Source organism: Stenella coeruleoalba, assembly GCF_951394435.1.
Source record: "Stenella coeruleoalba genome assembly, chromosome: 6".
NCBI classification, from domain to species: Eukaryota; Metazoa; Chordata; class Mammalia; order Artiodactyla; family Delphinidae; genus Stenella; species Stenella coeruleoalba.
Genome location: NC_137151.1, coordinates 121,541,885 through 121,569,376, shown reverse-complemented (window position 1 = coordinate 121,569,376; position 27,492 = coordinate 121,541,885). Strand labels below are relative to the sequence as shown.

At 42.0% G+C, this 27,492-nt stretch overlaps 2 protein-coding genes across 16 annotated transcripts in view; one reads left to right on the top strand and one right to left on the bottom strand.

The window, feature by feature from the left end:
* LOC307188137 (UDP-glucuronosyltransferase 1A1-like) overlaps positions 1-20,462 on the bottom strand; it is a gene marked incomplete at its 5' end in the record, with an annotated part of 68,156 nt that extends 47,694 nt beyond the window's left edge. For 2 of the 3 annotated variants that reach the window (XM_079924885.1, XM_079924889.1), the window contains one exon: positions 14,698-16,542. In XM_079924885.1, coding sequence (XP_079781011.1) covers positions 14,698-15,552 — 855 coding nt within the window. Of the gene's footprint in view, positions 1-14,697; positions 16,543-20,387 lie in introns of those variants that run through there. The other variant, XM_079924886.1, reaches the window with a different exon arrangement.
* A 128-nt stretch (positions 20,463-20,590) lies between these two features.
* Positions 20,591-27,492, top strand: part of USP40 (ubiquitin specific peptidase 40) — a 91,858-nt gene continuing 84,956 nt past the window's right edge. For 8 of the 13 annotated variants that reach the window (XM_079924662.1, XM_079924666.1, XM_079924668.1 and 5 more), the window contains exons 1-3: positions 20,622-21,978; positions 24,551-24,618; positions 26,917-27,030. In XM_079924662.1, coding sequence (XP_079780788.1) covers positions 21,780-21,978; positions 24,551-24,618; positions 26,917-27,030 — 381 coding nt within the window. In that variant the 5' untranslated portion in view covers positions 20,622-21,779. Of the gene's footprint in view, positions 21,979-24,550; positions 24,619-26,916; positions 27,031-27,492 lie in introns of all 13 variants that reach the window. The other 5 variants (XM_079924657.1, XM_079924656.1, XM_079924663.1 and 2 more) reach the window with 4 other exon arrangements.

The following is a 27,492-nucleotide window of genomic DNA, read 5'->3' as shown; positions in this document are numbered from 1 at the left end:
GGATACACAGTGCACTTCGGGGATTGGAAAGGGTGGTGGTGTTTTCTCTGCTCCAGTTAGAGATATCAATCTAGACTAGAATAAAATAAATGAAGAGGCATACAACATCCTGCGTGGGAAGATTTAACATTGCAACACTCTTGATTTTGCCCCCATTTAAGCTGTAGATGTAATGGCAGGCCAAGCAAAATCTCCCTGGGATTTGTAATATGACCAAAAATATATATATTTTTAAATTCACCTAGAAGCATTTCTGGCTTCCGGTAGGAGTAGCTCCTATCAGTCCAATGCTCCCACACATAATGATTATAATCCCTTGGGAAATTTTTTTTTTTGCCCCTGCCACAGGGCTTGTGGGATTGACTGGGGATCAAACTCTGCCCCAGCAGTGGGAGCTCCAGGTCCTAACCATTGGACCACCAGGGAATTCCCGGGAAATACTTCTTTTTGAAAGGCTATCTGCAGGCACTGGAGAGCAAGCCAAAGCAGTGGAGGTTGAAAGGGATGAAGGAGACAGCAGATGGCATGGGAGCCCCAGGGTGGCCAAGAGCCAGAGGAGAGTTTCCCCGCTCATGATAGCACCCACCTCTCCAACTCTGCCCTTGCCCGATGCACCAGCTCCTACCTCTCAACAGGGAGACTATCCACAACCCACTTGTGCCCATGTGGCCAGAAAGTAGCCAGCACGTCAGTCAGCCCATCACCCCCAGGGAGCCGGCATCACCCTGGGGCAGTGGACTTGACAAGCCCCTAATGTCTCCACCAAGCTGTGGTGTGTTTCCTTGGCAACCCTGCATCATCCTTGGAAGCTGTGCGTCCATGGTCCTGATTCTCTTATTTCCCCTCCAACAGCCACATCTATGCTCTCTTTTTCTGTCCCAGCCACATAACTGCAGGTTTTCCCCCAAGGCTCAGTTTCTGACCTCTACTCCCAGCTTACATCCTATCATATCTGTCAAGCAGATTACCGGGCACTGGTCACCAATCCCAGAGCAGGACACCAACTACATGGAGAATAGCAAAGATCATCACTATGCCAGCCACCAGGAATAGAAGTACAAACACCTCTGCCCACTGCATGTCGGTATCTGAGTCGCCAAGAAGAACACGGTGCAGTCACGCACTGGATGGGACAACACTTTACTTATGCAGAGAAGATACAGAGCAAGTTCAGCTCCAACACTGGGCATCAGTCTGCCATGGCCAGTCCGTCTCCCATGATGCCTGATGCAAGGCAATTTGCCTACATGCATCCCCCCTGTGCCGCAGTGGAAAGACTCCATCCCCTCTCCGAGGAGGACAGATATAACAGGAGAGTTGGCCAAGTGCCATAAGATGCACACACTTCAAACAAAGACAAAAGGGCAGTCACTAAACTGAAACAGGGAAAGACACTCCCGCACAAGGTGATAAGCCCGGCATAGGCTCTTGGTAAGGAAGAGTTCTAAGCCAGGGCCCATTCTTATGCCGCCAAGTGAGGGCCAAAACACTGCGTGCATGAGGCTGCCTTTCCCAACACCAATTTTTATGGCTTTTTGCAAGAGGGCAAGTCATATTTGGTGCTTTGATGGGCCCCACCTGCACAGAGGCATGGACATGGCAGGAAGCATTCCTAACAGTAAGAGGACTGTACACCTTGGCAAACTCACGAAGCATACAAGCGCGGGAAGCAGGAGGCTGAAAACGGAGAGGGCTGTATTCACCTCTAGGGCTGCTGTAACGAAGTGCCCAAAACTGGGTGACTTAGAACAGCAGAAATTTATTGTCTCACATTCTGAGGGCACGGTCCAAATCAAGGTGTCAGCAAGGCCACGCTCCCTCTGAAGGCTCTGAAGGAGAACCTTTCCTCGCCTCTTCCAGCTTCTGGTATTTGCCTGCAACCTTGTCTTCCTTGGCTTATAGGGGCATCACTCTTCCCGTCTTCCCTCGGGTGTCTTTACATTATCTTCCTTCTGTGCATGTCTGTCTCTGTGGCTAAATCTCTTTTCATAAGGACACTGGTCATATGGGATTGGGGTCAACCCAAATGACCTCATTAACCCGACTACCTCTGTAAACACAGTGTCCAAATAAGCTCGTATTCTGAGGTGCTAAGGGTTAGGATTACAACGTATCTTTTTCGAGGGGGCCACAATTTAACCTATAACTGGGGACCACAAGCTGGGGGCTTGAGATTCATCCCGAAGTCCCGGGCAACAACTAAAGTTGTTGTGGCCTGGCCAAGTTTGTGTTTTTTAAAAGTCCCTTTTGCAAAGAAGTAGGGAATAGTTCAGAGGGGTCAACCTGGACCCCAGGTGTCATATTCAGAGGCTGTTTGTGTGAGGTGAGGGGCTGAATCAAGGTTACAGAAGCACTGGAGACAGAACAGATGTGAGAGGCAGTAGAGGAAGCATCTGCTAGGGGGCACTCACAGAGGACAGCGCAGGAAGGACGGGTCCAGAGAAGGCAGGGACAGGGCCGCAGAGGGCATCCCACACTGCCCAGGGGAGGATGGTCTGGATCTGGACGTTGTGCGTAGACTGGGCAATAGAAAGGGGTTCTTAGCTATGGGTGAAATATTTCAGCCCCTGAGCTATTCCTCCAAACCAATTAAAATATCTGTGAGTATTGGGGTGAGGGCAGGAACACACCTGCAGAGGAGTGAGACTGTTCTTGTCCCATTAAAGGGCTCTCTTCCATTCTACATTAATGCAGTGGCATTTTACTTAGACGTTGGTGTCATCTGATCTCTACTTGCACTTCTTGTACTTGGAGCCCCTGGGGAAAGCTGGACCCCTGGGAGGATGGTGGTACCTTCACAGAGATGCGGGCCCTGGGGAGAAGCAGGGCTGTGGGGAGGGAGGAGCCTGTGTTCCTTGTGCCTGTGAAACACCAGGAGGTTATGTCCAAGCGAGTTGGCTTCACGGATCTGGAGCAGAGGAGGGGCCTGGATTGCACAGATGGACTTGGAACCATCAGGATATGGTGGTGATTGAAGCCAGGGGTGTGGGTGAGGTCACCCCAAAAAAGGCCAGAAATAGAAAACGACATCTCTCGAGCCTGACCCCTGAGAGATGGTATTCCCCACTGCCACTCCCATAAACCTAAACAGAGAAACTAAAACTATTTAAACGTTTTGAAGAAAACATAGGACCAAATCTTCATACCTTAGGGTAGGCAAAGATTTCTTAGGACACAAAAAGTACAAACTATTAAAAAAATTGATTAGTCGGATTTTATCAAAATTTAAAACATGTGCTCTTTGAAAGACATTATTTTAAAAATATAATATAAACCACACACCAGGAGAAAACATCAGCAAAACATGTATCTGACAAAGGACTTGTATCCAGAGCATATAAAGAACTCTTACAGCTCAAAAATAAGAAGGCAACTACCCCAATAAAAATGAGCAGAAGATTTGAAGGGACACTTTTCTTTTTAAAGATATGCATGTGATCAGTAAGCACATGAAAAGACGTTCATCAGCAGCAGTCATAAAGAAATGCAAATTAGGGAGTCCCTTGGTGGCCTAGTGGTTAAGATTCGGCGCTTTCACTGCTGTGGCCCAGGTTCAATCCCTGGTCCGGGAACTGAGATACCGCAAGCCACGTGGTGTGACCAAAAAAGAAGGAAGGAAGGAAAGAAAGAAAGAAATGAAAATTAAAGTCACAATGAAATTCTACTACGCAGCCACAAGAGTGGTTAAGATATAAAAAACTGATAATAGCAAGTGTCAGCAAGAATGCAGAGGTAGGAATGTAAAATAGTACAATTACTTTATTTTTATTTTTTAGTACAATTACTTTAAAAAGCAGTTTGGCTGTTCCTTATAAAGTTTACATACACCTACCATACGACCCAGCAATCCTGCTTCCAAGTATTTACCCAAGAAATACAAAACGATTTACTCACATAAACACATGTAGTCAAATATTCATAGCAGCTTTTTTCCATTCATATTTGTATAATTCCATTCAGATGAAACTCTATTAAAGATTATTCTAATCTCAGTGACAGATACCAGATCAGCGGTTGCCTAAGGTCTAGGGAAAGTGTTGGTTGACTGGGATAGAACACAAGGCCAGTTACTGGAGTGATGGAAGTGTCCCATATCTTGACTGTGGTGACAGTTACATGGGTATATAAAATTGTAACTCAGAAATGTACAGTTAAAATGGTGCCTTTTATTATATGTAAATAATACCTCAATAGCATTAATTGTTTTAAAAATAGGATAAATTGAAAAGATACAATGCAATGGCAAAAGAATAAAGCTTTCCAGAACTGATAAAGACCAAAATCTACCATGGAAAGACCTATATATTCTAAGAAACATTGATAGAAAAATACCAGACTTCCCTGGAGGTCCAGTGGTTAAAAGACTGCGCTTCCACTGCAGGGGGCTTGGGTTTGACCCCTGGTCAGGGAAATAAGATCCCACATGCCGCGTGGTGCAGCCAAACAATAATAAATAATAATAATAAAAATTTAAAAAGGAGACGGCTGCCCTTAAAAAAAAAAAGAGAGAGAGAGAAAGAAAAATACCCGTAGCTAATAGCATTTCTTTCACTTGCTGGGGAATTTTTTAAATTTCAAGTTTAAATTTAAAAATATCTACGAGTATCACAATAGGGAAAAAAATACCTAAAAGAGAACAAAGATCAAAGACTTCAAATACAAAACGCTTATAAGCCCCAAAATGATTGCCTTAAAAGCTGACAGATCATCCTTTCCTGGGGATATTCCTATTTAGTACCCACCCACATTTTCTTAAAATAAACTCAGATTAGGACACAGAGAAATCTATATGATAATAGATTTATAAGATAAACTAGCAATGAAACACCTGACATCTAAATTGTAAACATCTTTCATTTGTCCAGTGTGGAAAGTCATTAGGAAGTGACTCATCCCAGAGACCTCCCCTGGACTTCAGGTGAGGCTCCACGTGAGCTGCTCTGGGATAGAACATGTGACCTAGGCCTCAACCGATTAGCACATCTCATCCCTTCGGCCACAGTGATTCGTGCAGAGATGGACGTGTCACTTAATGAAACCCAGTGAGGCAGAAGAACTTTACTAGGAATCCTGGGAAAAGGACTCTGGCTAGAGCCCCAGGTGCTTGGGTATCATGACACCCAGAAGGATATCATCAGAAGCAGATACAAGAATTAAAGGTGAAAAATGGGTCCTGGTGTCATCAGTATACCCTGAGATTTTTCCCAGTATTTGAGCCAATAAAATTGCAAGCAACGAAAAGCCTTCCAACAAATTCACTGAGTCAAGAATATGGTGGGGTTACCCGAAGAGCTAATATAATCAGAGGTTGCATCAGTTATATTCATTGAGGGAGGTCAGCTCCAGCTGTCTTCTTCACTGGTCAAACAACTTAATTTTTTTAAAAAAGATAAACAGTTAAGGAGGGAAATGCAAATTAAGATAACCTTGAGATATTTTTCACCTATTGGACTGGCAAAAACCTAAAGTCTGAAGATAAGTGTGAGCAAGAAATTGAAGAAAAGGGTATACTTATACATTGCTGGAGGGAGAGTAAATTTTTAATACTTATTGACATTTAAAATTCACCTCGGGCTTCCCTGGTGGCTCAGTGGTTGAGAATCCGCCTGCCAATGCAGGGAACACGGGTTCGATCCCTGATCCCAGAAGATCCCACATGCCGCAGAGCAACTAAGCCTGTGCACCACAACTGCTGGACCTGTGCTCTGGAGCCCGTGAGCCACAACTAGTGAGCCCACGTGCCACAACTACTGAAGGCCATGCGCCTAGAGCCCATGCTCCACAACAAGAGAAGCCACCGCAATAAGAAGCCCGCGCACCGTAACGAAGAGTAGCCCTTGCTTGCCACAACTAGAGAAAGCCCGCATGCAGCAACGAAGACCCAACACAGCCAAAAATAAATAAAATAAATTTTTAAAAATAATTAATTAGTTAATTTAATTCACCTCACACCAGTCAGAATGGCCATCATCAAAAAATATACAAACAATAAATGCTGGAGAGGGTGTGGAGAAAAGGGAACCCTCTTGTACTGTTGGTGGGAACGTAAATTGATACAGCCACTATGGAGAATAGTATGGAGGTTGCATAAAAAACTAAAAATAGAGCTACCATATGACCCAGCAATCCCCCTACTGGGCATATACCCTGAGAAAACCATAATTCAAAAAGAGTCATGTACCCCAATATTCATTGCAGCTCTATTTACAATAGCCAGGACATGGAAGCAAACTAAGTGTCCATTGACAGATGAATGGATAAAGAAGATGTGGCACATATATACAATGGAATATTACTCAGCCATGAAAAGGAATGAAATTGAGTTATTTGTAGTGAGGTGGATGGACCTAGAGTCTGTCATACAGAGTGAAGTAAGTCAGAAAGAGAAAAACAAATATGGTAACACATATATATGGAATCTAAAAAAAGGTACTGATGAACCTAGTGGCAGGGCAGGAATAAAGATGCAGACATAGAGAAGGAACTTGAGGACACAGTGGGGGAAGGGGAAGCTGGGATGAAGTGAGAGAGTAGCACTGACATGTATACACTACCAAATGTAAAATGGATGGCTAGCGGGAAGCTGCTGCATAGGACAGCTCGATGCTTTGTGACGACCTAGGGGGTGGGATAGGGAGGGTGGGAGGGAGGCTCCAGAGGGAGGGGATATGGGGATATATGTATACATATAGCTGATTCACTTTGTTAATACAACATTGTAAAGCAATTATACTCCAATAAAGATGTAGAAAAAAAATCTACAAACAATAAATGTTGGAGAGGGTGTGGAGAAAAGGGAACCCTTTCTACACTGTTGGTGGGAATGTAAAGTGGTAACAGCCACTATGGAGAACAGTCTAGAGGTTCCTTAAGAAACTAAAAATAGAGCTACCATATGATCCAGCAATCCCACTCTTGGGCATATATCTGAAGAAAACCATAATTTGAAAAGATACATGCACCCCAATGTTCATTGCAGCATTATTTACAATAGCCAGGTCATGGAAGCAACCTAATGTTCACCAACAGAGGAATGGATAAAGAAGGTATGGTACATATGTACAATGGAATATTACTCAGCCATAAAAATAGAACGAAATAATGCCATTTGCAGCAACATGGATGGACCTAGACATTGTCATACTAAGTGAAGTAAGTCAGACAGAGGAGGACAAATATCATATGATATTGCTTATATGTGGAATCTAAAAAAATGGTATAAATGAACTTATTTATAAAACAAAAATAGTCACAGATGTAGAAAACAATCTTATGGTTACCGGGGAGGGAGAAAGGGGGCAGGGATAAATTGGGAGAGTGGGATTGACATATCCACTCCACTGTATATAAAATAGGTAACTAATAAAAACCTACTATATAGCACAGGGGACTCTACCCAAGACTCTGTAATGACCTGTATTGGAAAGGAATCTAAAAAAGAGTGGATATATGTATATGTATAACTGATTCATTTTGCTGTACAGCAGAAAGTAACACAACATTGTAAATCAACTACTCCAATAAAATTTTTTTTAAATTGATTATCTGTTCAGTGAAGGACTTTTTTAAATAACAAAAAAAAGCCAACTGCATGTTATTCTGTAGCACCACAAAGCCAACAAATGTCATGTCCACTGAGAGATCAGAGACCAGGAGATGTTAGTCAAGCCCACCCTGGGCAAATTTCACTGCATATAACTTCCGCAAAGGTCACAGGCAGGGTGCTTCCCAAGAGTTTCCAGTCTGCACAGGTAGGCAGTTAGGGGAAAGGTTAGGCCCTTGGCCTCTGAAAGTTCTATGTCTGGACTCATTGTACATGAATGTTCATAGCAGCATTAGTCGTAATAGCTAAAACAGTGAAAACAGCCCAAATGTCCATCAACTGATGAACAGATGAATAGATATGTATACCCATAGAAAGGAATATTATTCAGCCATAAAAAGGAGGGAAATACCAATACATTCTACAAAACGAATGAACCCTGAAAAGTAAATGAAAGAAGGCAGTCACAAAGAACCATGTATTGTACGATTCCATTCTTCTGAAATACAGAAGAACCTACATACGAACCTTCAAGTTGCGAACTTTCAAAGATGAGAACATGCGTTTGCATGTCCAATCACGTAAGTTAATTCATGTGTCTGGCGTATGTTGTCACATGCATGTATCCTCTACAAGTGGTTGTGCTTTTGTGTACTTTACTGTACAGTACTGTACAAAGTACAGTAGTACAGTATCTTTATTTCAAACCCAGGATGTGAGTGAGTGAAATTGCATCTGGCCCTCCATCTCCTATTGCTGACGACCCTTCAGCTCTACCATCTCCCACCTCCTCTCCCTCCTCTAGTCAGTAACTCTTCTTGCCTGTTCACTCGATGCCCATCCCTGTATGCCAGCTGTTGTACTGTACTACTGTACTTTCAAGGTACTATATAAGATTAAAATTTTTTTCTTTATTTGTTGTGTTTGTTTTTTATGTATTATTTGTGTGAAAAGTATTATAAACCTATTACAGTACAGTACTATACAGCCAATTGTGTTAGTTGGGTACCCAGGCTAACTATGTTGGACTTATGAACAATTTGGACTTATGAATGCGCTCTCAGAAAGGAGCTCATTTGAATGTAGGGGACTTACTGTATCCAGAACAGAGACAAAAAGTAGATTAACCACAGAGACAAAATCCACAGAGACAAAAAGTAGATTAGTGGTTGCCAGGGGCTGGAGAAGAGGGGGAGTGACTGCCAAGGGACATGGGGTGTCCTTTTGGAGTGAGGAAGTGACCCAGAATGAGACAACGATGATGATTATTCATATCTTCGAATATACTAAAGACCATTGGTTGTATATTTTAAAAGGGTGAATTATGTTGTAATTTTTTTAAAAAAAGAATGCCTGCATTGGAATCCTGCCTTCCCCACTTACCAGAGCTGTGACCATGGGCAACTCACTCAACCTCTCTGTGCCTCAGTTTCATTACCTGCAAAATGGGGCTAATAACAATGTCAACCCATGTTGGCTTTTGTTATATTTAATTTCTAAACTCCCCCTAAGGGGACTCTATCCATCTGAGGGTTAAATAATTCATAGGAGGCTCCCAACAAGAGGAGAATATTGACATCTGATCATGTTGTTTTGAAAAGAGCCTGATCTCATCGTTACTGTTAATATTGTGAAGGTTGGAAATAATCGTACTGGGAAATACCCAGCACCATGCAGTTATGGCAGTTACAGCTGTCACTGATTCTTTGCCACACACCTGGCCCTCTACATGCATTATCGTTTCTGATCTGGAAAAGAGCTGTGTGTGGTGCTACTATTTTATCCCTATTTAGAAACAGTGGTTCTTACCATTGTCATACTAAGTGAAGTAAGTCAGACAGAGGAGGACAAATATCATATGATATTGCTTATATGTGGTTTAACCTATTTAGAAACAGTGGTTTTCTATTTAACCTATTTAGAAACAGTGGTTCTTACCCAAGGTGATGTCGCTGCTAAGTGTCAGAGCTGGGGTATTTACTGGCATGAAAAATCTAAAACACTGACTTTCTGGCCCTTTACATAAAGTTTGCCTGATATAACATCTTGAATTTACACAAACAAAATAATATGTTCTCTGCTCCAAAAACACTTAAATTCACTTTTAGCACATGTATGATGATAAGTGCTTAATTATTTTTATTCCAAAAAAATTTCCTCATAAAAATGGGGTGCTTTATACAAGTCTGTACATTCTACAGCCCAACCAATATTCTGATTCTCGTTTTCTTGCATTCAGTCATGCTAAATAAATCCAACATTATCATCTGTGTGTCTGTGTGTATGTGTGTGTGTACCCAGTCTGGGTGAAACTTCCTCAGCTATGTGAGGATCCAGGGGTCCCCAGTGGGCAAGGCAAGGTGAACAGAGGCCCTTATAAAATGCTGTCCTAGCCAGACTTGATTCATGCTCTAAGTAGTAGGAGTTACATAAGCAGAGTGTCCATAACATATATTCACTGAGTACATAATCCATCTGTAACCTCTCCTTAGTTCGAAGGGGAAAGTAAGACCCCCAATATGTGAAAGAATATGACTATATTATAAAACATACTGAGCCTTACAAGGAGCCAGATCAATAGATAAAAATCAATAGTACTTCCCTAATAAAATGATAGGGTGAGATAAGCATTTCATCTGGATTTAGAGACTCCGCATTTGCCAGGAATATTACTCCTGTATTTGAAAATACCTTTTCAATTGCAAGTGATTGAACTCCAATTCAAACTGCCTGGACCAACTATTCAACATTATTCATAAACTATTGAATAATTGTTATTGAACTAATGACTCAATGATGTTTTGAAGGTATATGTTTCAGTGAAACAAAATAAGAGGTATGCATATGGAAGGTTATTATTTGCAGACGATGTTGTACACCTAAAAAAACTTACAAACTACTAAGAGTAATTAGTAGTATGGCTAGATCAAGATCAATGTGCAAAAAGCAAAGCTATACTTTAATTTCCACTTCAAAATAGAAATGAAAATATACTCTGTTCACAATAGTTTCCAAGGTAATAAAATGCCTAGGAATTAATTTTAATAAGAAAAATAAAAGACATACAAAGAAAAATGCAAATTTTCATTGGTAGACTTAAAACAAGATCTGAATAAGTAAAGAGAAGTACTATATTCTGAATAGGAAAAGCATAGCAAAAAGATGTCTCTCATTCTATTTATTGGGTCAACCAACCTTCTGGGACTACTACCCCACCCGTTTACACCCACCTTGCAGCTCTCAATAAACGTGGAACAGCCATTCCCCTATGAGCCGGCACCGTGATTACAGGTTTCCGTAACAAAACAAAAGCATTTTTGGCCCACTTCTTAGCACAAGGCACACCCACCCCCCTCATCCCTGTGCTAGTGATTATCCAGCTATCAGCCTGTTTATCCAGCCGGTCCACTAGCTGTGCAATTAACAGCCAATATTACAGCAGGTCATGTATTAATACATCTAATCGGAGGACCAATCTTAGCGCTAATAAGCATCAACACCATCACGGCTTTCATTACATTCGTTGTTCTCTCCCTACTCACTATCCTCGAATTTGCTGTTGCTATAATTCCAGCCTATGTATTTACCCTCTTAGTAAGCCTATATCTGCATGACAACACATAATGACCCACCAGACCCACGCGTACCACATAGTAAACCCCAGTCCTTGATCCCTTACAGGAGCCCTTTCAACGCTCCGCATAACGTCGGGCCTAATCACGTGATTCCACTTAACTCAATAATTCTACTAATATTAGGCCTACTAACCAACACTCTAACAATATATCAGTGATGACGAGATGTTATTCGAGAAAGCACCTTCCAGGGCCATCACACACCAATCGTCCAAAAGGGACTTTGATACGGAATAATCTTATTTATCGTCTCAGAAGTCCTCTTTTTTACCGGCTTTTTTTGAGCCTTCTATCACTCAAGCCTCGCCCCTACCCCTAAATTAGGCGGGTGCTGGGCGCCAACAGGCATTCGCCCTCCAAACCCCCTAGAGGTGCCGCTTCTCAACACTTCTGTGCTATTAGCCTCTGGGTGTCTATCGCCTGGGCCCACCACAGCCTTATGGAAGGAAATCGCAAGCACAGACTCCGAGCCCTCTTATTACAATTGCCCTGGGCGTCTATTTCACACCCCTACAAGCTTCAGAGTATTACAAAGCCCCATGTACGATCTCAGATGGGGTATATGGGTCAACTTTCTTCCTGGCCACAGGGTTCCACGGACTGCGCATAATCACTGTGTCCACCTTCCTTATTGTTTGTTTCCTGCACCAATGAAAATTCCACTTCACATCCAACCACCACAGCGGCTTTGAAGCCACTGCTTGATACTGACATTCTGTAGATGTTTTATGACTCTTCCTTTTCGTATCTATCTATTGATGAGGCGCATAATTCTTATAGTATTAATTGGTGCAACTGACTTGTAATCAGTTAGTTTCGGTACACCCCGAAAAAGAATAAAAAACTTAATACTGACCCTCTTAACACATACTGCACTGGCTTCATTGCTTGTACTCATCGCCTTCTGACTCCCCCAGCTAAACATGTACGCAGAGAAAACAAGCCCTTATGAATGCGGATTTGACCTTATAGGATCCGCCCGCCTGCCTTTTTCCATAAAATTTTTCCTAGTAGCAATCACATTCCTCCTTTTCCACCTAGAAATTGCCCTCCTACTGCCCCTCCCCTGAGCAACTCAAACAAGTAATCTAAAAACAATACTCACCATGGTTTTACTTTTAATCTCATTATTGGCAATTAGTCTGGCCTACAGTGAGCTCAAAAAGGACTGGAGTGGACTGAACTAAACTGTATTTAGTTTAAAACAAAACAAATTATTTTGACTCATTAGATTATGACTAAACTCATAATTACCAAGTGTCTTTAGTGTGTATAAATATTATTATAGCTTTCACTATATCCCTTATAGGATTACTAATATATCTAGCCCACCTAGTATCCTCACTACTATGTCTAGAAGGCATAAAATTATCCCTATTCATCCTGGCGACCCTAACAATCCTAAATTCACACTTGACCTCAGCCAGCATAATACCAATCATCCTGCCGGTGTTCGCAGCCTGCGAAGCAGCACGCAGATTACCCTGATTAGTAATAGTATCAAATACCTATGGCACCGATTACGTACGAAACCTTAACCTCCTCCAACGCTAAGATTTATTATCCCCACAATTATACTAATACCCCTAACTTGACTATCAAAAAGCAACACAGTCTGAATTAACTCCACAACCCATAGTCTGCTAATTAGTCTCACAAGCTTACTTCTCCTTAATCAATTCAATGACAATAGCCTTAATTTCTCATTAATATTCTTTTCGGACTCCCTATCCGCACCATTACTGATCCTAACAACGGGGTTCCTTTCCCTAATACTAATAGCTAGTCAATCTCACCTTTCTCAAATGAGTAAAAATATTTTACATCACATTAACAGAACCCTAATGGTTTATTTTTATATTTTGGACTAGATAAAACAATTTTCAATTTTGTGAAGGAGAATAAATTATAAGAATCACTAAGAAAACTTGGAAAAAAAAGAATAATGAGTATGGGGCATGCCCTACCAGATATTAAAACTTACTACAAAGCTACTATAATCAAAATATGGTTCTGGCACATGAATAGATAAATAAATCAGTGGAGAAAGACTGGAAGTACAAAAGCAGATGCAAATAAATATGGGAATTTAAAATATGATAATGATGCATTTCAATTCAATGAATGGAGGAGGATTTTTTATTAAATGATATTGGGATAATGGACTACCCATTTAGGAAAAATAATGAAGTTAGATCCTTATACCATGTAAAGTTCTTATTGTAAGAAATAAAACTATTAACATTGGTGGAATTAAAACATTAAGACATAATACAGAAAAAAATGCTTATATATGTCAGACTTGGAAAGATCTAAACAAGCTGAAATCCAGAAACCATTAAAGGAAAAGTCAACCAGTTTGACTACCCAAAAATGAAAGTCCCGTATGAGGAAAGATGAAAGACAGTCCAGGAAAAAAATATTTGCAGCACATATAAAAAACTAAGTATTAATATTGCTAATACTCAAGAGACACAATAATTAGCTATAAAAAGAAAGTTCTATAAAAGTGATTAGAGAATGTGAATACATAACTCACAAAAGAGGAAATACAAATGGCCAGTATATCTAAGAAAACAGGAAACAAAAATTGATGCAGCTATGCAGAATTATTTTGCTAAAAATTTTAAACTTTGACAACTTCTGGAGGTGGAGGGGGTATAGAAAAACAGAGCTCTTGTATACTTTTGACCAAAGTGTCAGGTTGTTCAATATTTTGAAAGCAATTTGTTGAATTCATCAAAATATAGTATGTACATGCTATTTGACCCAGCAACACTACTCCTAAGGACTCTAGCTTACAGAGATAAGAGCATAGAAACATAGAAATATATAAAGGTAAAGAAATGAAGAATGTTAACACAATCTTGCTTATAAAAGAAAAAATGGGAAAAGCTATCAATATCCATCAATATGGGTTAGTTGAATAAAGTATGGTACATCCAAAGTAAAGAATTTTATGCAACCATTAAAAAGAGCGACAGATTTGTATGTACTGACTGTAGATGTCCACAATTCATTGGCAAGTGAAAAAAAGCAAAGTAAAGAACAATATATCCAGTCTGATACTAGATTGGATTTTAATAAGTGGGTGTGAGAATTTACATTAGATGTATGAACTTATATTAAATAATATTAAATAATTTAAGAAAAATTGGAAAAGATACATACAAAATGGCTAAAAGCATTTTCCTATAGCGGGTGGCATTGGATTAACAGAAGGGAAGTTTCATTTCTTACTGTATTTTTCAGTATTTTTCCCAAAACAGGATTTAAAAATGCAGCCTGGAAGTTATATACAATTACATCAATTGTATACACATACATATCAAAGAAGACAGCTTTGTAAAATTTGATGATGCACAATTAAATGAACTGGCACAAAATAGTTTGTTCAACGGAGAGAAATTACAAATGCAAAGGATATAAATGACAAATCACAGTTTAGTAAGGAATCTTTTTTTTTTTAATGTCCAAAGCCTGATTAATTCTTAATATGCTAAAGGAGAAGTAACTTACCTTTGACAACGGCTTTGCCTCAGCGCAATTGATTCCACCGATGAAGACCATGTTGGGCATCACAGGTTTGGGATAGTTCAAAACAAAGTCACGTCGTAACAACCAAATTGATATTTGGCTGAAGAGATCAGATGCCGTGACAGTTGTCTGGAGAATCTCAGAGGCAATTTCTAAAACATTTTTGAAAAAATAGTGGCAAAATAAACGTTCCTCCAAGTGCCGGATATGATTCCACAGTCTCTGTCCGAAAGTCATGACATCAGAGAACCCTGAGAAATCTCTAGGAACGTAAGAAAGAGCGATGGGACACTGAGTGCTTTCTTCAAGATAATGGCAAAAGACTCCCCTGGTGAAGACCACGGATGGGAGTGAAAGATATTTGGCTACAATTAAGCCACACATATCAAAAGGATCTAGAAACACTGCATCAAAAGAACTCTCTTTTAAGTATTTTACTAATTTTGTGTCCTCAAACAAACTCTTACAATGTGAAAAAAGGTAGTCAAAAGCTTTGTTGGACGGATTCAGCAACATATGAAGTAAACTTCGTGGCTGAGTTTTCCAGTGAAAATCGGAGAACTTCTGGAACTCACTATTCAAATTCTCCAGAGTGTAAGACGTGGAATAAGTCTTTACCGTAAGATTGAATGAACTTCCCAGGTACCAATTCACCTCTGGTATGACTAAGACCACCTCATGCCCTTTGTGGGCAAGTTTCTCCACGACCGGACGCATGGTAAACCAGTGGCTCCCATCCATGGGTACTACCAGCAGCTTGCCTGCCTCAGCGAAGCCAGGTGTCAGCAGCAGACACATGCACAGAGGAAGGAAGCCAGTTAAAATCGCCGGAGCCATCTGTTAACTGCAGCCCAGAGCAATCCAGCTGTCTGGATTCTAAGCTCATGTAACAGGAGCGGCATAAGTACAGGCACAAAACCTGCCTCAGGAGAGGGCGTGTATTTAGACATTCATAAAAAAAAAAAAAATTATACTCATTGCCAATGAATTACTCATAAGGATGATAATGAATGAGAAGCATTTGCTGAAACAGGTAGTAGTATGTTTTCCAGATGAGATAGCTTTTGATCTTTACCATGAGCAGAGACATTGCACTGCAATGCCCTTTTAGAAACAGAATTATTAAGCAATGCTCTTGGAACCTAAGGACTCAGAATGATAAAAAAAGAGGGTAAGTTTCAATAAAGCTGGTAGTTTTGAAATTTGTCCCAAAGGAAAATTTGGATTTTATCTTCCGAGTACCAAAGACTCTTTGCCCAGAAAGTGATTGGCATCCCGGATTCCAAGGAAAGATTTGAAGCACCTTGCCACTGACCTCCTCACTGGCAGTGAACTTGAGGTCGACAAGAGTCTCTGCAATGCTTGATGTTACTGCTTGTCTTATTCCATTTCCAAACCCTCTGAGGCTTCCGAAATGTTGAGATAAGATTGACAACCCCACCTCCCATTCTAGGGACTGATGGAATGTGTTTGTCATCTATTTTAAGTTGCTTTCTCTAGATATGTCACATAATAGGGTTACCCACCCAATGTTTGCGCGAAGCACTCTGCTGGGACTGCTTTCTCTCTTCTCCGGGCTTCCACAGTCCTCTGTTTAGACGTCTGCTGTGGGATTGCCCCAATAGGCCTGGTACCCTCCTTCAGGAATCTCTGTATCTGTCTCACACTCTATCAAGATCTGTATCATCTGTATCAGATGGCTCCGTCCAGGACACCCAAACTATAACTGGTGACACTTGCTTAGTCACCATTTACCTTGGTGACTGGAAAAGTTTCAGATAAATGTCTGAAAAATAAAAATGGTGGTGAGTGGTCTACCTGCAGGTAGGCTTATTTTAGAATAGATATCAATGAAATAGAAAATAGGCAAACAATAGAGATAATCAATGAACCCAAAAGCTCGTTCTTTGAAAAACTGAATTAACTTGATAAAGCTCTAGCCAAACTGATCAGGAAAAAAAGAAAAAGAGAGAGAGAGAGAGAGAAGAAATGACCAATATCAGCAATGAGAGAAGTGGCATCACTACAGGTTCTACAGATATTAAAAGTATAAGAGAATATCATGAACAAGTTTATGCCAATATATTCTACAACTTAGATGAAATGGACAAATTTCTTAAAAGATGCAAACTACTAGAGTTTAATCAAGAATAAATAAATAAGCTGAATAGAAATAACCTATGTATTTTAAATTAAATTTGCAATGCAAACTTTCCCACAAATAAAACCTCAAACCCAGATAAGTTCACTGATAAATGTACCAAACATTGGAAAAAGAAGTACTACCAATTATCATTCCAGAAAATATTCTGGAATATAGATACAATATACTGCAGTAGAAGCATAGGGAATTTCCTAATTCACTCTATGAGACTGTTACCGAGTCCAGGCTCACTCTGCTCGTCACACGACAGGCCAGTAAATAGGGAGACAAGGTATTCAGGCAAGGAATAGCGACTTTATTCAGAAAGCCAGCAGACCAAGAAGATGACAGACTAGCGTCTCCCCAAAAAATCTTATCGGGGTCTGGATACCAGTTTCTTTTACAGAACAGAGAGGGGGAAGAGTTGAGCAAGTAAAGTAAGAAGGCCATTAATTTCACAAAATGTCTCCTGGCTTGGCCAGCATGGGGGAGGGGATGTGTCAATTTCTTCTTTGCTGCAGCCATTCACAGGTGGGCAGGGTCAGATTGTCTCCCTGAGAGCTGAACAAAGGTCCTTCAGTTTAACATTCAGGCAGAGGGGTAGGGTTCCCTGAGGCAGGCCATTGTGTATGATTATAATAATAAAAGTAAATGAAAAGCAAAGGTTCAAGTAGCAAAGGTTAAAGTAAAAGAAACAGATCCAACATGGAGTCGGATTTTGCTCTTCCGTGTTACAGGACCATAGAATTGGTCTATGAGACCAATTACAACATAACAAAACTAAATAAGGAGTTTGGAGCAGAGAAAAGTTTATTGCAAGACCATGAAGGAGATGAGGTGGTTCATGCCCTGAAAAGTCTCAAGCTCCCTGAAGGGCTTTGGCAAAGCATTTTTAAAGGGCAGGTGAGGCGGGGCTGTCACAGGGTACTGTCAGCTTGTGCACTATTCTGTGATGGGCTGATGGTGAGGCAGCAGGGCGGTGTCACAGGGGTTAGATTATCAGTCCTTAGGCTCCAGGAGGCCTGGGGGTCTGTGCTCATGGTCAGCAAGTAGTTTTTCCATTTGGTGGGGGGTTTTCACATCTGCAAAACAGCGCAGGAAATTTGCATCAAATACTATTATCTACCCTGGCTTGTTTGTTTGTTCTGGCTCATGAAATTCTTTTGTTTGTCATGGAAATGTAAGAGTGGAATATTAATACATTTCAGTTGAGTTCTGTAATGTCAGGAGTTTTTCAAAAAAATTAGAAGATGGACTGGAGCTTTTTCTTTGTGAATAGAAACTGAAAAAAAAATTACTATCATGTAGGTACTTCAGAGAGGAGCTAAAGCAGAGGATATGGGGGAAGGCATGTTCTGGGAAGGCCCCATAGGGCTCTGCTCGGTTACACTATAGACCAATACCCCTCAAGAACACAGATGCAAAAATTCTAAACAAAAATTTAACAAACCAAATTCAATAATATAAACAAATATATGTACCATGTAATACATAAAAATATAATACGTCATAACCAAGTGAGATTTATTCCAGGAGTGCAAAGGCTGTTTTAACATTAGAAAATCAATCAAGGTAATTCACCATATAAATAAACTAGAAAAGTAAAACCATGTAATTATTTCAATAGGCACTTTGTTTGATAAAAATCCAATATCCATTTCTGATAAAAATTCTCAGCAAACTAGGAGAAGAAGGGAAGTTTCTCAACCTAATAAAGAGCATGGATCAACATGAGAAACCCACAGTTGAGGCTTCCCTGGTGAGAGAAGTTCGCACCCCGCAACGAACAGTAGCCCCCGCTCACCGCAACTAGCAAAAGCCTGCGTGCAGCAACCAAGACCCAATGCAGCCAAAAATAAATAAATAAATAAATAAATTTAAAAAAACTAGTGTTTGGACCACAGTGGAATTTCTACACTAGATACCAGAGAATCACCAAAGCCTCTTTGGTAGAGAAATGCAAGCTCAGGGTGTGCCTCAGATGGATCTGGTAGTGACATGCGTGATGGGATGGAGAAGGCGGCAGTCCACCTAAAATGTTGTAATTCTAACGTGGGTGAGACTTAATGAGGGTCTGACAGGCAGAGAGGGAGCCATGGAAAGCAGAGAGGGAGCCATGGAAACAGAAGAAGCATTGTCCAGGCGATACTTTGAGTTACAAATGATTGGATTCATGGAGAAAAGATGAAGTTTCAAAGACAGCTCCGAGACTTTGATGCTGCATGAGGGGAAGGATGGTGGTGTTAACAGACCTTTCATTCATTTAACACATATTTATTAAGATCCTGTAATGAGCCAGGCACTGTTGAGATGGTCGGGATACAGCTGGGTACAAGGGTGAGCCTGCGTCCCCAGAAGCCAACCTTCCAGTGCTAATTCTTGGCCAGGGAATGGAACTTTGAGGAATATCCACTGTTAGGAAGAGGGGAATGAAGCACAGCGGGTGAAGAAGCAGTCAAAAGGCAGAAAGAGAAGCAAAAGGATAGAGTGCCTTGGCGCCAGGGACGAGAATCATGAAGAGGAGGCTGCCAAGGGGGCAAGGTGGCCAACGGAAGACTGATAAGAACTGAGAAGATGCGATTCCCGCTGTGGTTTCCTGGTCTAGACCTTCAACCTTCCAGCTGGTCCCCTGCCTCCAGTTCTTTCCCTACCGACACTTCCTGAACATTTGCAGCCACAGGAATGTCGCTATGTTCCAAATACAAATCCCTTAGGCTGGCATTCACTTTGACTCCTGCCTTGTGGCTTCGTCTATCACTATTGCTGGTCTCAATCTCTCAGATCTTTAGCTGAAGTCAAAATGATTATCTTCCCGTCGCCCTCATTCGACAGGAGAGACGGCCAGAAGAGCCTATATAGGCTATTGAAAGTGTCCACCAAAGGTGCTCAAGAGGGCAAGAGAGGAGATTTTGAAGTATTTTTGGCGTACTCTTGTGTATGAGAGTTGGCGCAGACAAAGTAAACACCGAGGATGTTATAAAGGATCAGAGTTACTTGGAACATTTTTCACTCGAGATACACCTGTAAAATGTCTCTGTAAGTGCACGGCACTCTTGAAGCCCTACACAAATGTTTCCAAGGTTTAAGTAACTTGGCATTAGCCGGGCCAAATGACAAGCGATCTTTGTACTCTCTACTGCAACTAACATGAGTTGCGAACAGAAATAAAAATAAACTTTAAGGGCTTCCCTGGTGGCGCAGTGGTTGAGAATACGAGACACGGGTTCGCGCCCTGGTCTGGGAGGATCCCACATGCCGCGGAGCGACTGGGCCCGTGAGCCACACTTACTGAGCCTGCGCGTCTGGAGCCTGTGCTCCGCAACGAGAGAGACGGTGATAGTGAGAGGCCCGCGCATCGCGATGAAGAGTGGCCCCCGCTTGCCACAACTAGAGAAGGCCCTCGCACAGAAAGGAAGACCCAACACAGCCATAAATAAATAAATAAATCAAAACTGTCAACAAGTAAAAATAAATAAACACTATAAAAAAAATAAACTTTAAAAAGTGAACGAATGAGTGGTCGGCTCACCGAGCGGACTCGCGAACCCACCAGCAGACAAGGAAGCGAGCACTGTCCACCCAACACGACTCCCGCATTCTCAGGCCAAAAGAACTACATTGCCCATAAAGCCCCGCGCCGCGGGCCGGCGCTACCCCGCCGGGCATCCTGGGAGACGTAGTCCGTGCGTTCCATAAATCGCTCACGCGCGGTGCCGCGGGATGGCTGCTGACGTCAATATGGCTGCTGACGTCAATATGGCGGTCCCCGGTAGCGGCGCGTTCTTTCGCTTCGAGTTTTGGCCGGGGCGGGGGTCTGGGCTTTGGGCAGTAAGTGGGGCCTGCGACCGGGGATCTCGGGAGGGATGAGAGGGGCCGAGGCGAGAGGCTGCCCGGGCCGGCCCCGGGTTGCGGCGTCCTCCTGGTGTGGGGCTGCGGTCCCCCGCCTCGGGGACCTCTGCCTCCTCGCGCCCCTGGGCCCGGTGGCTTGGAGGGCTTGAGGGCCTAGTCTGAACGTGGAGCGGAGGAGACCGGAATCTAGACCACGCGTGCGAGGCCACACTTTCAAGTTCCATTTTTTGTGCTTTTCTTCTGAGGAACGGGTTGAAAAGGCAAATAATTGCATTTCAGCGTTTCCTATCCCTTAGGAACTGTGCTAGGCGCTTGGTCTTTCTCGTCTCCAGGTGACCCTCCTCCACACTCGATATGAGATCTTGAGCGGATTCTTTAGACCCCAGGAGCTAATGTTGGGATCACCGGATGGATACATGTTGTAAAGCCCTCGAGGCTCCATTATTTAAATGGCAGTGTTTTTTCCCCAGTGAATCTCCACCCGGCTGTCCGGCTTCGGGGCCATGTAGTAAACTACTATAAAGATTAATTTGTTCCGTTTAACTTATTTAAGTGTCATGATCTGGTGCAAGGAGTTTGAGAAGCAGAGATTTTAGGAAGTGATTCATGGTCCCTAGGCCATTGTCAACGCTCAGAATCTAGCTTTGGCTCTACCCCCTCAGCAGATTAGGTGTATTGATGGGTTTTCTTTCTTTTTTCACTAGTGATATCAATATGCCTTTTTAAAAACAGCTGTCATTTATTGTGGGCTAAACCCTGTATCCTAAATGCCTTTCTTTCATTATGTTATTTGATTGTTTAAATGACCCTGCGTGACAGTTGGTATCGCATTTTACTTATAAGAACGTGGGTTAAGTAACCTGCCCACGGTCGCACAGGTAGTGTGGAGCAGGGATGAAAAAATTCAGGTCTTGCTGCCTCCAAAGCCCGAACTACTGTCTGTACTTTCTAAAGAGTGACTTAAAATGGAGACTCCCAAGTATAAAAGGGAGATGTGGGGAAGTTTTGTTTTAAAAATAAAAACGTTTATATAACATGTTATATATTTTTAAGGGTAGTGTTTAGTTTCACAATGTTTGGTGACCTGTTTGAAGAGGATTATTCCAGTGTGTCAAATGATCATTATGGAAAAGGGAAGAAATTAAAGACCAAAGCTTTGGAGCCACCTGCGCCTAGAGAATTCACCAATTTAAGTGGAATCAGAAATCAGGGTGGAACCTGTTACCTCAATTCCCTCCTTCAGACTCTTCATTTCACACCTGAATTCAGAGGTATGCTATGTTACATGCACTTGGCTGGTAATACGTATCCTCGTATCCACCTGTAATTAGTTATGCAGAATCACAAGTGTATTCGACAGTGTGTGTTAATTGTTGCTAATGAGGGACACAAATTGGTAATTCTGCAGAGGAATGTGAAGCTTAAATTATGAATATTTTCTGTGTGATCACAGTGATGTTCAGTAACAAGATAAAAAAAATAAGGCAATGTATTTCTTTTCTAATTCCTATCATTTAAAGTACAACATAGACAATTTTGTCATGAGTGCCAGCCTTCATTATTGTACACCATTTGTATTTTTGAGTTTCTCAAAGTAATAAACACGTAAACCAGAGTTACTCAGTACAGTTATATGCTTCCTTTTGGAGTGGGGAGGGGTTGTCACATTATTCATACAGTCCACAATCGTTGATCTGAAGTTCTGAAATCTGGAAAACTCTGACAGCCTGACCTAATAATCTGAACTTGTTTGGCCTGAGAGCCTGACCTGCTGTGAGACTGTTTATAGTCTTAATTATCTCACTTGGGTGAGCAGTCATACATTTGTCACAGGAATATTAAGTCCTTGACTAATAGATACTGTTTGTCCCAGACTCTGCTGGGGATGTAATGTTAACATATTGGACCCTTTCTTCATATTACCTTTCTAAAATCTGGAAATTCTGAATTCCAGAGATCCAAGGTGTTAGATAAGGGACTGTGTATAAGGAACAGAAACCCACTCAAAGTAGCTCAATTAAAAGGGAGGTTTACTGTAAGAATATAGGGGAATCTCCTAGAAACCACCTACAGGAAGCCACCCTGACCTCCTTGGACCCTTGATTTCTTGCCCCTATTTTTCTCTACATGTTTGTCCCATTCCTCCTCTGCAAACTAGCTTCCTCCACAAGGGTCTTAGTCTCTGTGTTCCCTTGATTTCAGTGTGAAGATTCCTCTGCCTTCACATGGCCCTGATTGGGGGCCCCCCAGCTACGAAGCTCCATGACTGTAGCTCAGCTCCCCACTATGTCTCCATATTCTGAGGACAGACAACCTGGCTCATCCTGTATCCAGTATCTCATCCCCCTTCCCACCACTACCAAATTTAGCAAAGTTTTGTGACATTTTCTGTTGCTTCTAAGCTTACAGAGACTTCCTGCCTCCAGAGATTTAGTGTATAATTACCGTTATCCCCTTCCCAGGGCCATTCTAATGGGTCGAAGTGCATGTGGATTTGAGTGTTGCCTCTTGTCTGTGACTCCATCCACTCCATAAAAATATCCCCCCAGTGCCTTCAGTAGTTCCACCGTTAGAAATTTGGAGCATGAATAAGCGGGTTCCTAGGGAGGTTAAGTTTTTCCCAAGTTTTAGTATAATTGAAGTTCAAGGGCAACTTAAAGTAGAAAAGTAGCCTTAAGAAGAGGGTGAGGAAGGCGACTGTTGGGGACGGCAGGCAGGTCACGGAGAGCGCCGCTAAGAAGAAAGGGCTCAGAGCCCCGGGCCCCCTTCTCTCTAGCAAAGTGGGCGGCCGGCCAAGCGCATGGGCTGACACCTTAGTGTGACTCGCACACTCCTAGTAAGGCGTAGCGCAGATCCTGAAGCTTATTGAAGAAGGCGTACACTTTGGAAAGGGTAAGGACTGGCGGAGAACTGAGGGGAAATTTTGGGAACTTTTTGGAATCACATTTTAAGGAATAGGACTAGATTCGGTTGCACTGTACTCCCAGATCAGTGCAGCTGGGAGGAGTGGGCGACGATTGCGGAAGTCTTTGTATGGTTTTTGTGCTTTAGCCTTTACGTTTGTAACCTGCATGTAGTGTTTTTCCCAGTTCCTGCCGGGAGCTCAGGAGGAATATTACATAACAGTAATCACTAAGGCAGCAGTGGTTTTCAGTGCAAGGCAACACCCGTCCCATCCCTCCTCTCCCCGGAGTATATCAGAGTCTCCTAGTAGGTGTTCCTATCTGTTTGAATACAGACTTCCCAAAAGATTCAGATATGCCCCACTGGGTGGCGTACCCAGACATTGAATTATAAACAAATTCTGGAGACCGGCACTGGGTTGCCAACGTCTTTTTCCAGGTAAGGTCACCACCATCTGTTATTACCCTCAATGCAGAAAAGATATTTTCATACCAAAATGGGAAGGGCGTTATCTCAGAGTTAAAGGTGCTCCTTCTTGTGAAAGAATGGTTGGAAGTCTCACGTGTGGCTTGTGAACAAACACACGTGACACTATTCTATATTGTGTATTTCCTAGTGTTCCTCATGTGGCTTTTGGGACCCACTGCCGTAGGCAATAGGAAACCACCAAAGATTTCTGATGTTATGGTTTTTATATGTATAATTTTCCTTTTACAGCTCTCCCTTATTGAAACCTTAGCTTCCCACTTTCTAATAGGGTCAGTGGTTAAAAATAACATTACCAGAAAGCAAGATGGGTAGGCTGAGGGTGTAAATATTGTCAAGTCATATTTCTGAATCTTTAACTGATTTCTACTTACTGGTGGCCTTGGCTTTCTAAAACAATTTTCAAAAATGAGATAATGTCATTTACATCTGTGATTCTACTTTTTTGTTTAGAAGCTTTATTTTCTCTTGGCCCGGAAGAGCTTGGTTCGTTAGAGGATAAGGATAAACCTGACGCAAAGGTATTAAAATCTTTGATTCACAGGGGTTTTTTGGAGTACTGAGGAAATGTTTTAAGGAAAGAATTAAGTTGCTTATTCGTAGGAATCAATAATTTTATTAATTACCAAATATGATCTTTATTTTCAGAAAGTGTCTTGGCCTATACCTTACTGTTAAGGGAACTGCCCTTCCAACAGAGAATTACTTATGCAGATGCAATGCTGCTGCTGCTTTTTAGACATACCTCTCTCTGCATTAAGGAGATACTCACGAGTTGTCCGCACTATCGCGCCAGAAAGTCCGCTTAATGCACTTACTTGTAGCAACAACAAAAAATAAGGGGCCAGTCTTCTTTCAGTTTGGTATTCTGGAATACCAAACTGAGTGAACTGAGTGAGGGATTGGTTTACTGTAAGTGCGTATCTAATCACGTTTCTCCCTTGCTTAAACATCATTCAGAACTTTATCACCCTCAGACTAAAATCTGTACTTTTTTTTTTTTTGGCCATGCCGTGCGGCGTGCAGGATCTCAGTTCCCCGACTAGGGATCAAACTCACGCCCCCCAGCAGTGGAAGCGCTGAGTCTTAACCACAGGACCTCCAGGAAAGTCCCATAAAATCTGTACTTCTTTTTTTTAATACATTTTTTAATACATTTATTTATTTACTTTTGGCTACGTTGGGTCTTTGTTGCTGCACGCGGGCTTTCTCTAGTTGCGACGAGCGGGGGCTGCTCCTTGTTGCGGTGCGCAGGCTTCTCATTGTGGCTTCTCTTGTTGTAGAGCACAGGCTCTAGGTGTGCGGGCTTCAGTAGTTGTGGCTCGTGGGCTCAGTAGTTGTGGCTCACAGGCTCTAGAGCACAGGCTCAGTAGTTGTGGCGCACGGGCTTAGCTGCTCCACAGCATGTGGGATCTTCCCGGACCAGGGATCGAACCCGTGTCCCCTGCACTGGCAGGCAGATTCTCAACCACTGTGCCACCAGGGAAACCCTGTACTTTTTTTTTTTTAATAAATTTATTTATTCATTTATTTATTTTTGGCTGCCTTGGGTCTTTGTTGCTGAGCACAGGCTTCTCATTGTGGTGGCTTCTCTTGTTGCAGAGCACAGACTCTAGGCACGTGGGCTTCAGTAGTTGTGGCACATGGGCTCAGTAGGTGTGGCTCGTGGGCTCTAGAGCGCTGGCTCAGCAGTTGTGGTGCATGGCTTAGTTGCTCTGCGGCATGGGAGATCCTCCCGGACCAGGGCTTGAACCCGTGTCCCCTGCATTGGCAGGCAGATTCTTTTTTTTTTAATAAATTTATTTATTTATTTATGTATGTCTGAGTTGGGTCTTTGTTGCTGCGTGCAGGGTTTATCTCTAGTTGCTGCGAGTGGGGGCTACTCTTTGTTGCAGTGCGAAGGCTTTTCATTGCGGTGGCTGCTCTTGTTGCGGAGCATGGGCTCTAGGCGTGTAGGTGTGCCAGCTTCAGTAGTTGCAGCACACAGGTTCAGTAGTTGTGGCTCATGGTCTCTAGAGTGCAGGCTCAGTAGTTGTGGTGCACGGGCTTAGCTGCTATGCGGCATGTGGGATCTTCCCAGACCAGGGCTTGAACCCGTGTCCCCTGAATTGGCAGGCAGATTCTTAACCACTGCGCCACCAGGGAAGTCCAGCCCTGTACTTCTTAATAAGAGTCTTTCATGATCCAGCCCAGCGCTTCTCAAACTCCCTGTGTGGCAAAGAGCCCGTTATTTTTATGCACAGTCTGTTGCAGATCAGACTTTCATTGGATATAATAAAAATGCTGTGGCAATGCAAAATTGCCATAAAGTTTTCTAAAGGCTTGTTCTTACTTTAGATATTTAAGTCCAGTCTTCAGATCAGGCTCCAGGCAGCCTTCTCAGGGCCCTGGCCCATAGCACACAGGCAGGAATGGGCGTGGCGCCAGCAGGAAGAAAGCAATGGAGGGTGCAGCCAGCCCTGTGAGATACTTGTGACTGGAAAATTCCTCATAGGGAGTATGTCTGTAACTGAGGTATTTTGGAGAAAGGATGAACTATTAGAGACTTGAATTACTGTCATTCTCTAATTAATTGGGTGGTTTATTAGGGCCTGTTTGGATTTTAATACTGATCTGTTATGTCAATATAGCTAAGAATTGTATTGAATTAAAATTTTCAAAGAAAAATGAATCTTCATTCACCCTTCACAATATTTATAAATTTTCTCCTGAGTGAATTAAATGAACTAGGAGGTAGGAGAAAATTAGTATGCAGTTCTTTTAAAAAGGCCCAGCCAACATTTAAAAGATATTTAGAAATGCATTTTTTTCTCATTCAGGTCCGAATCATACCTTTGCAGTTACAGCGGTTGTTTGCACAGCTTCTGCTCTTAGACCAGGAAGCTGCGTCCACCACAGACCTCACTGACAGCTTTGGGTGGACCAGTGATGAGGTATGAAGGTCAGCTTCTCCAGGGAAAAGTTACCAGCAGTAAAGACTGAACACTGGCTTCATAATGTTATCTAACTTCTCCTTTAATTTTGTCTTACGGTCTCAAGATATTGTTTAAATATTTACTTCTAATATTAGATAATTACAAACCAGTAAAACATTTTTAGACACTTGGCTGTATCCAGGATTTTATGAATGAGTGTGATTTGGGGTTGGGGGAAGAGGGTTGAAGATACAGGGAGAAGAAGTATAAGAGCTGGTTTTTATAATTTCTACCATTTGTGTAGTCTAGTTGAGATATACCACCTGTTACATTAATGGAAATTGCCATTTTTATAGCAAACTGCTTATCAACTAAAAAAGCTGACTGGCAGTAGTTGTCTGCCTTTTTGGCGTGCTTGTGTGCTTGAATCTGGGTGTTCCAGTTTGAACATTTGCTTCAAGCAAAACAGTGAAACCATTC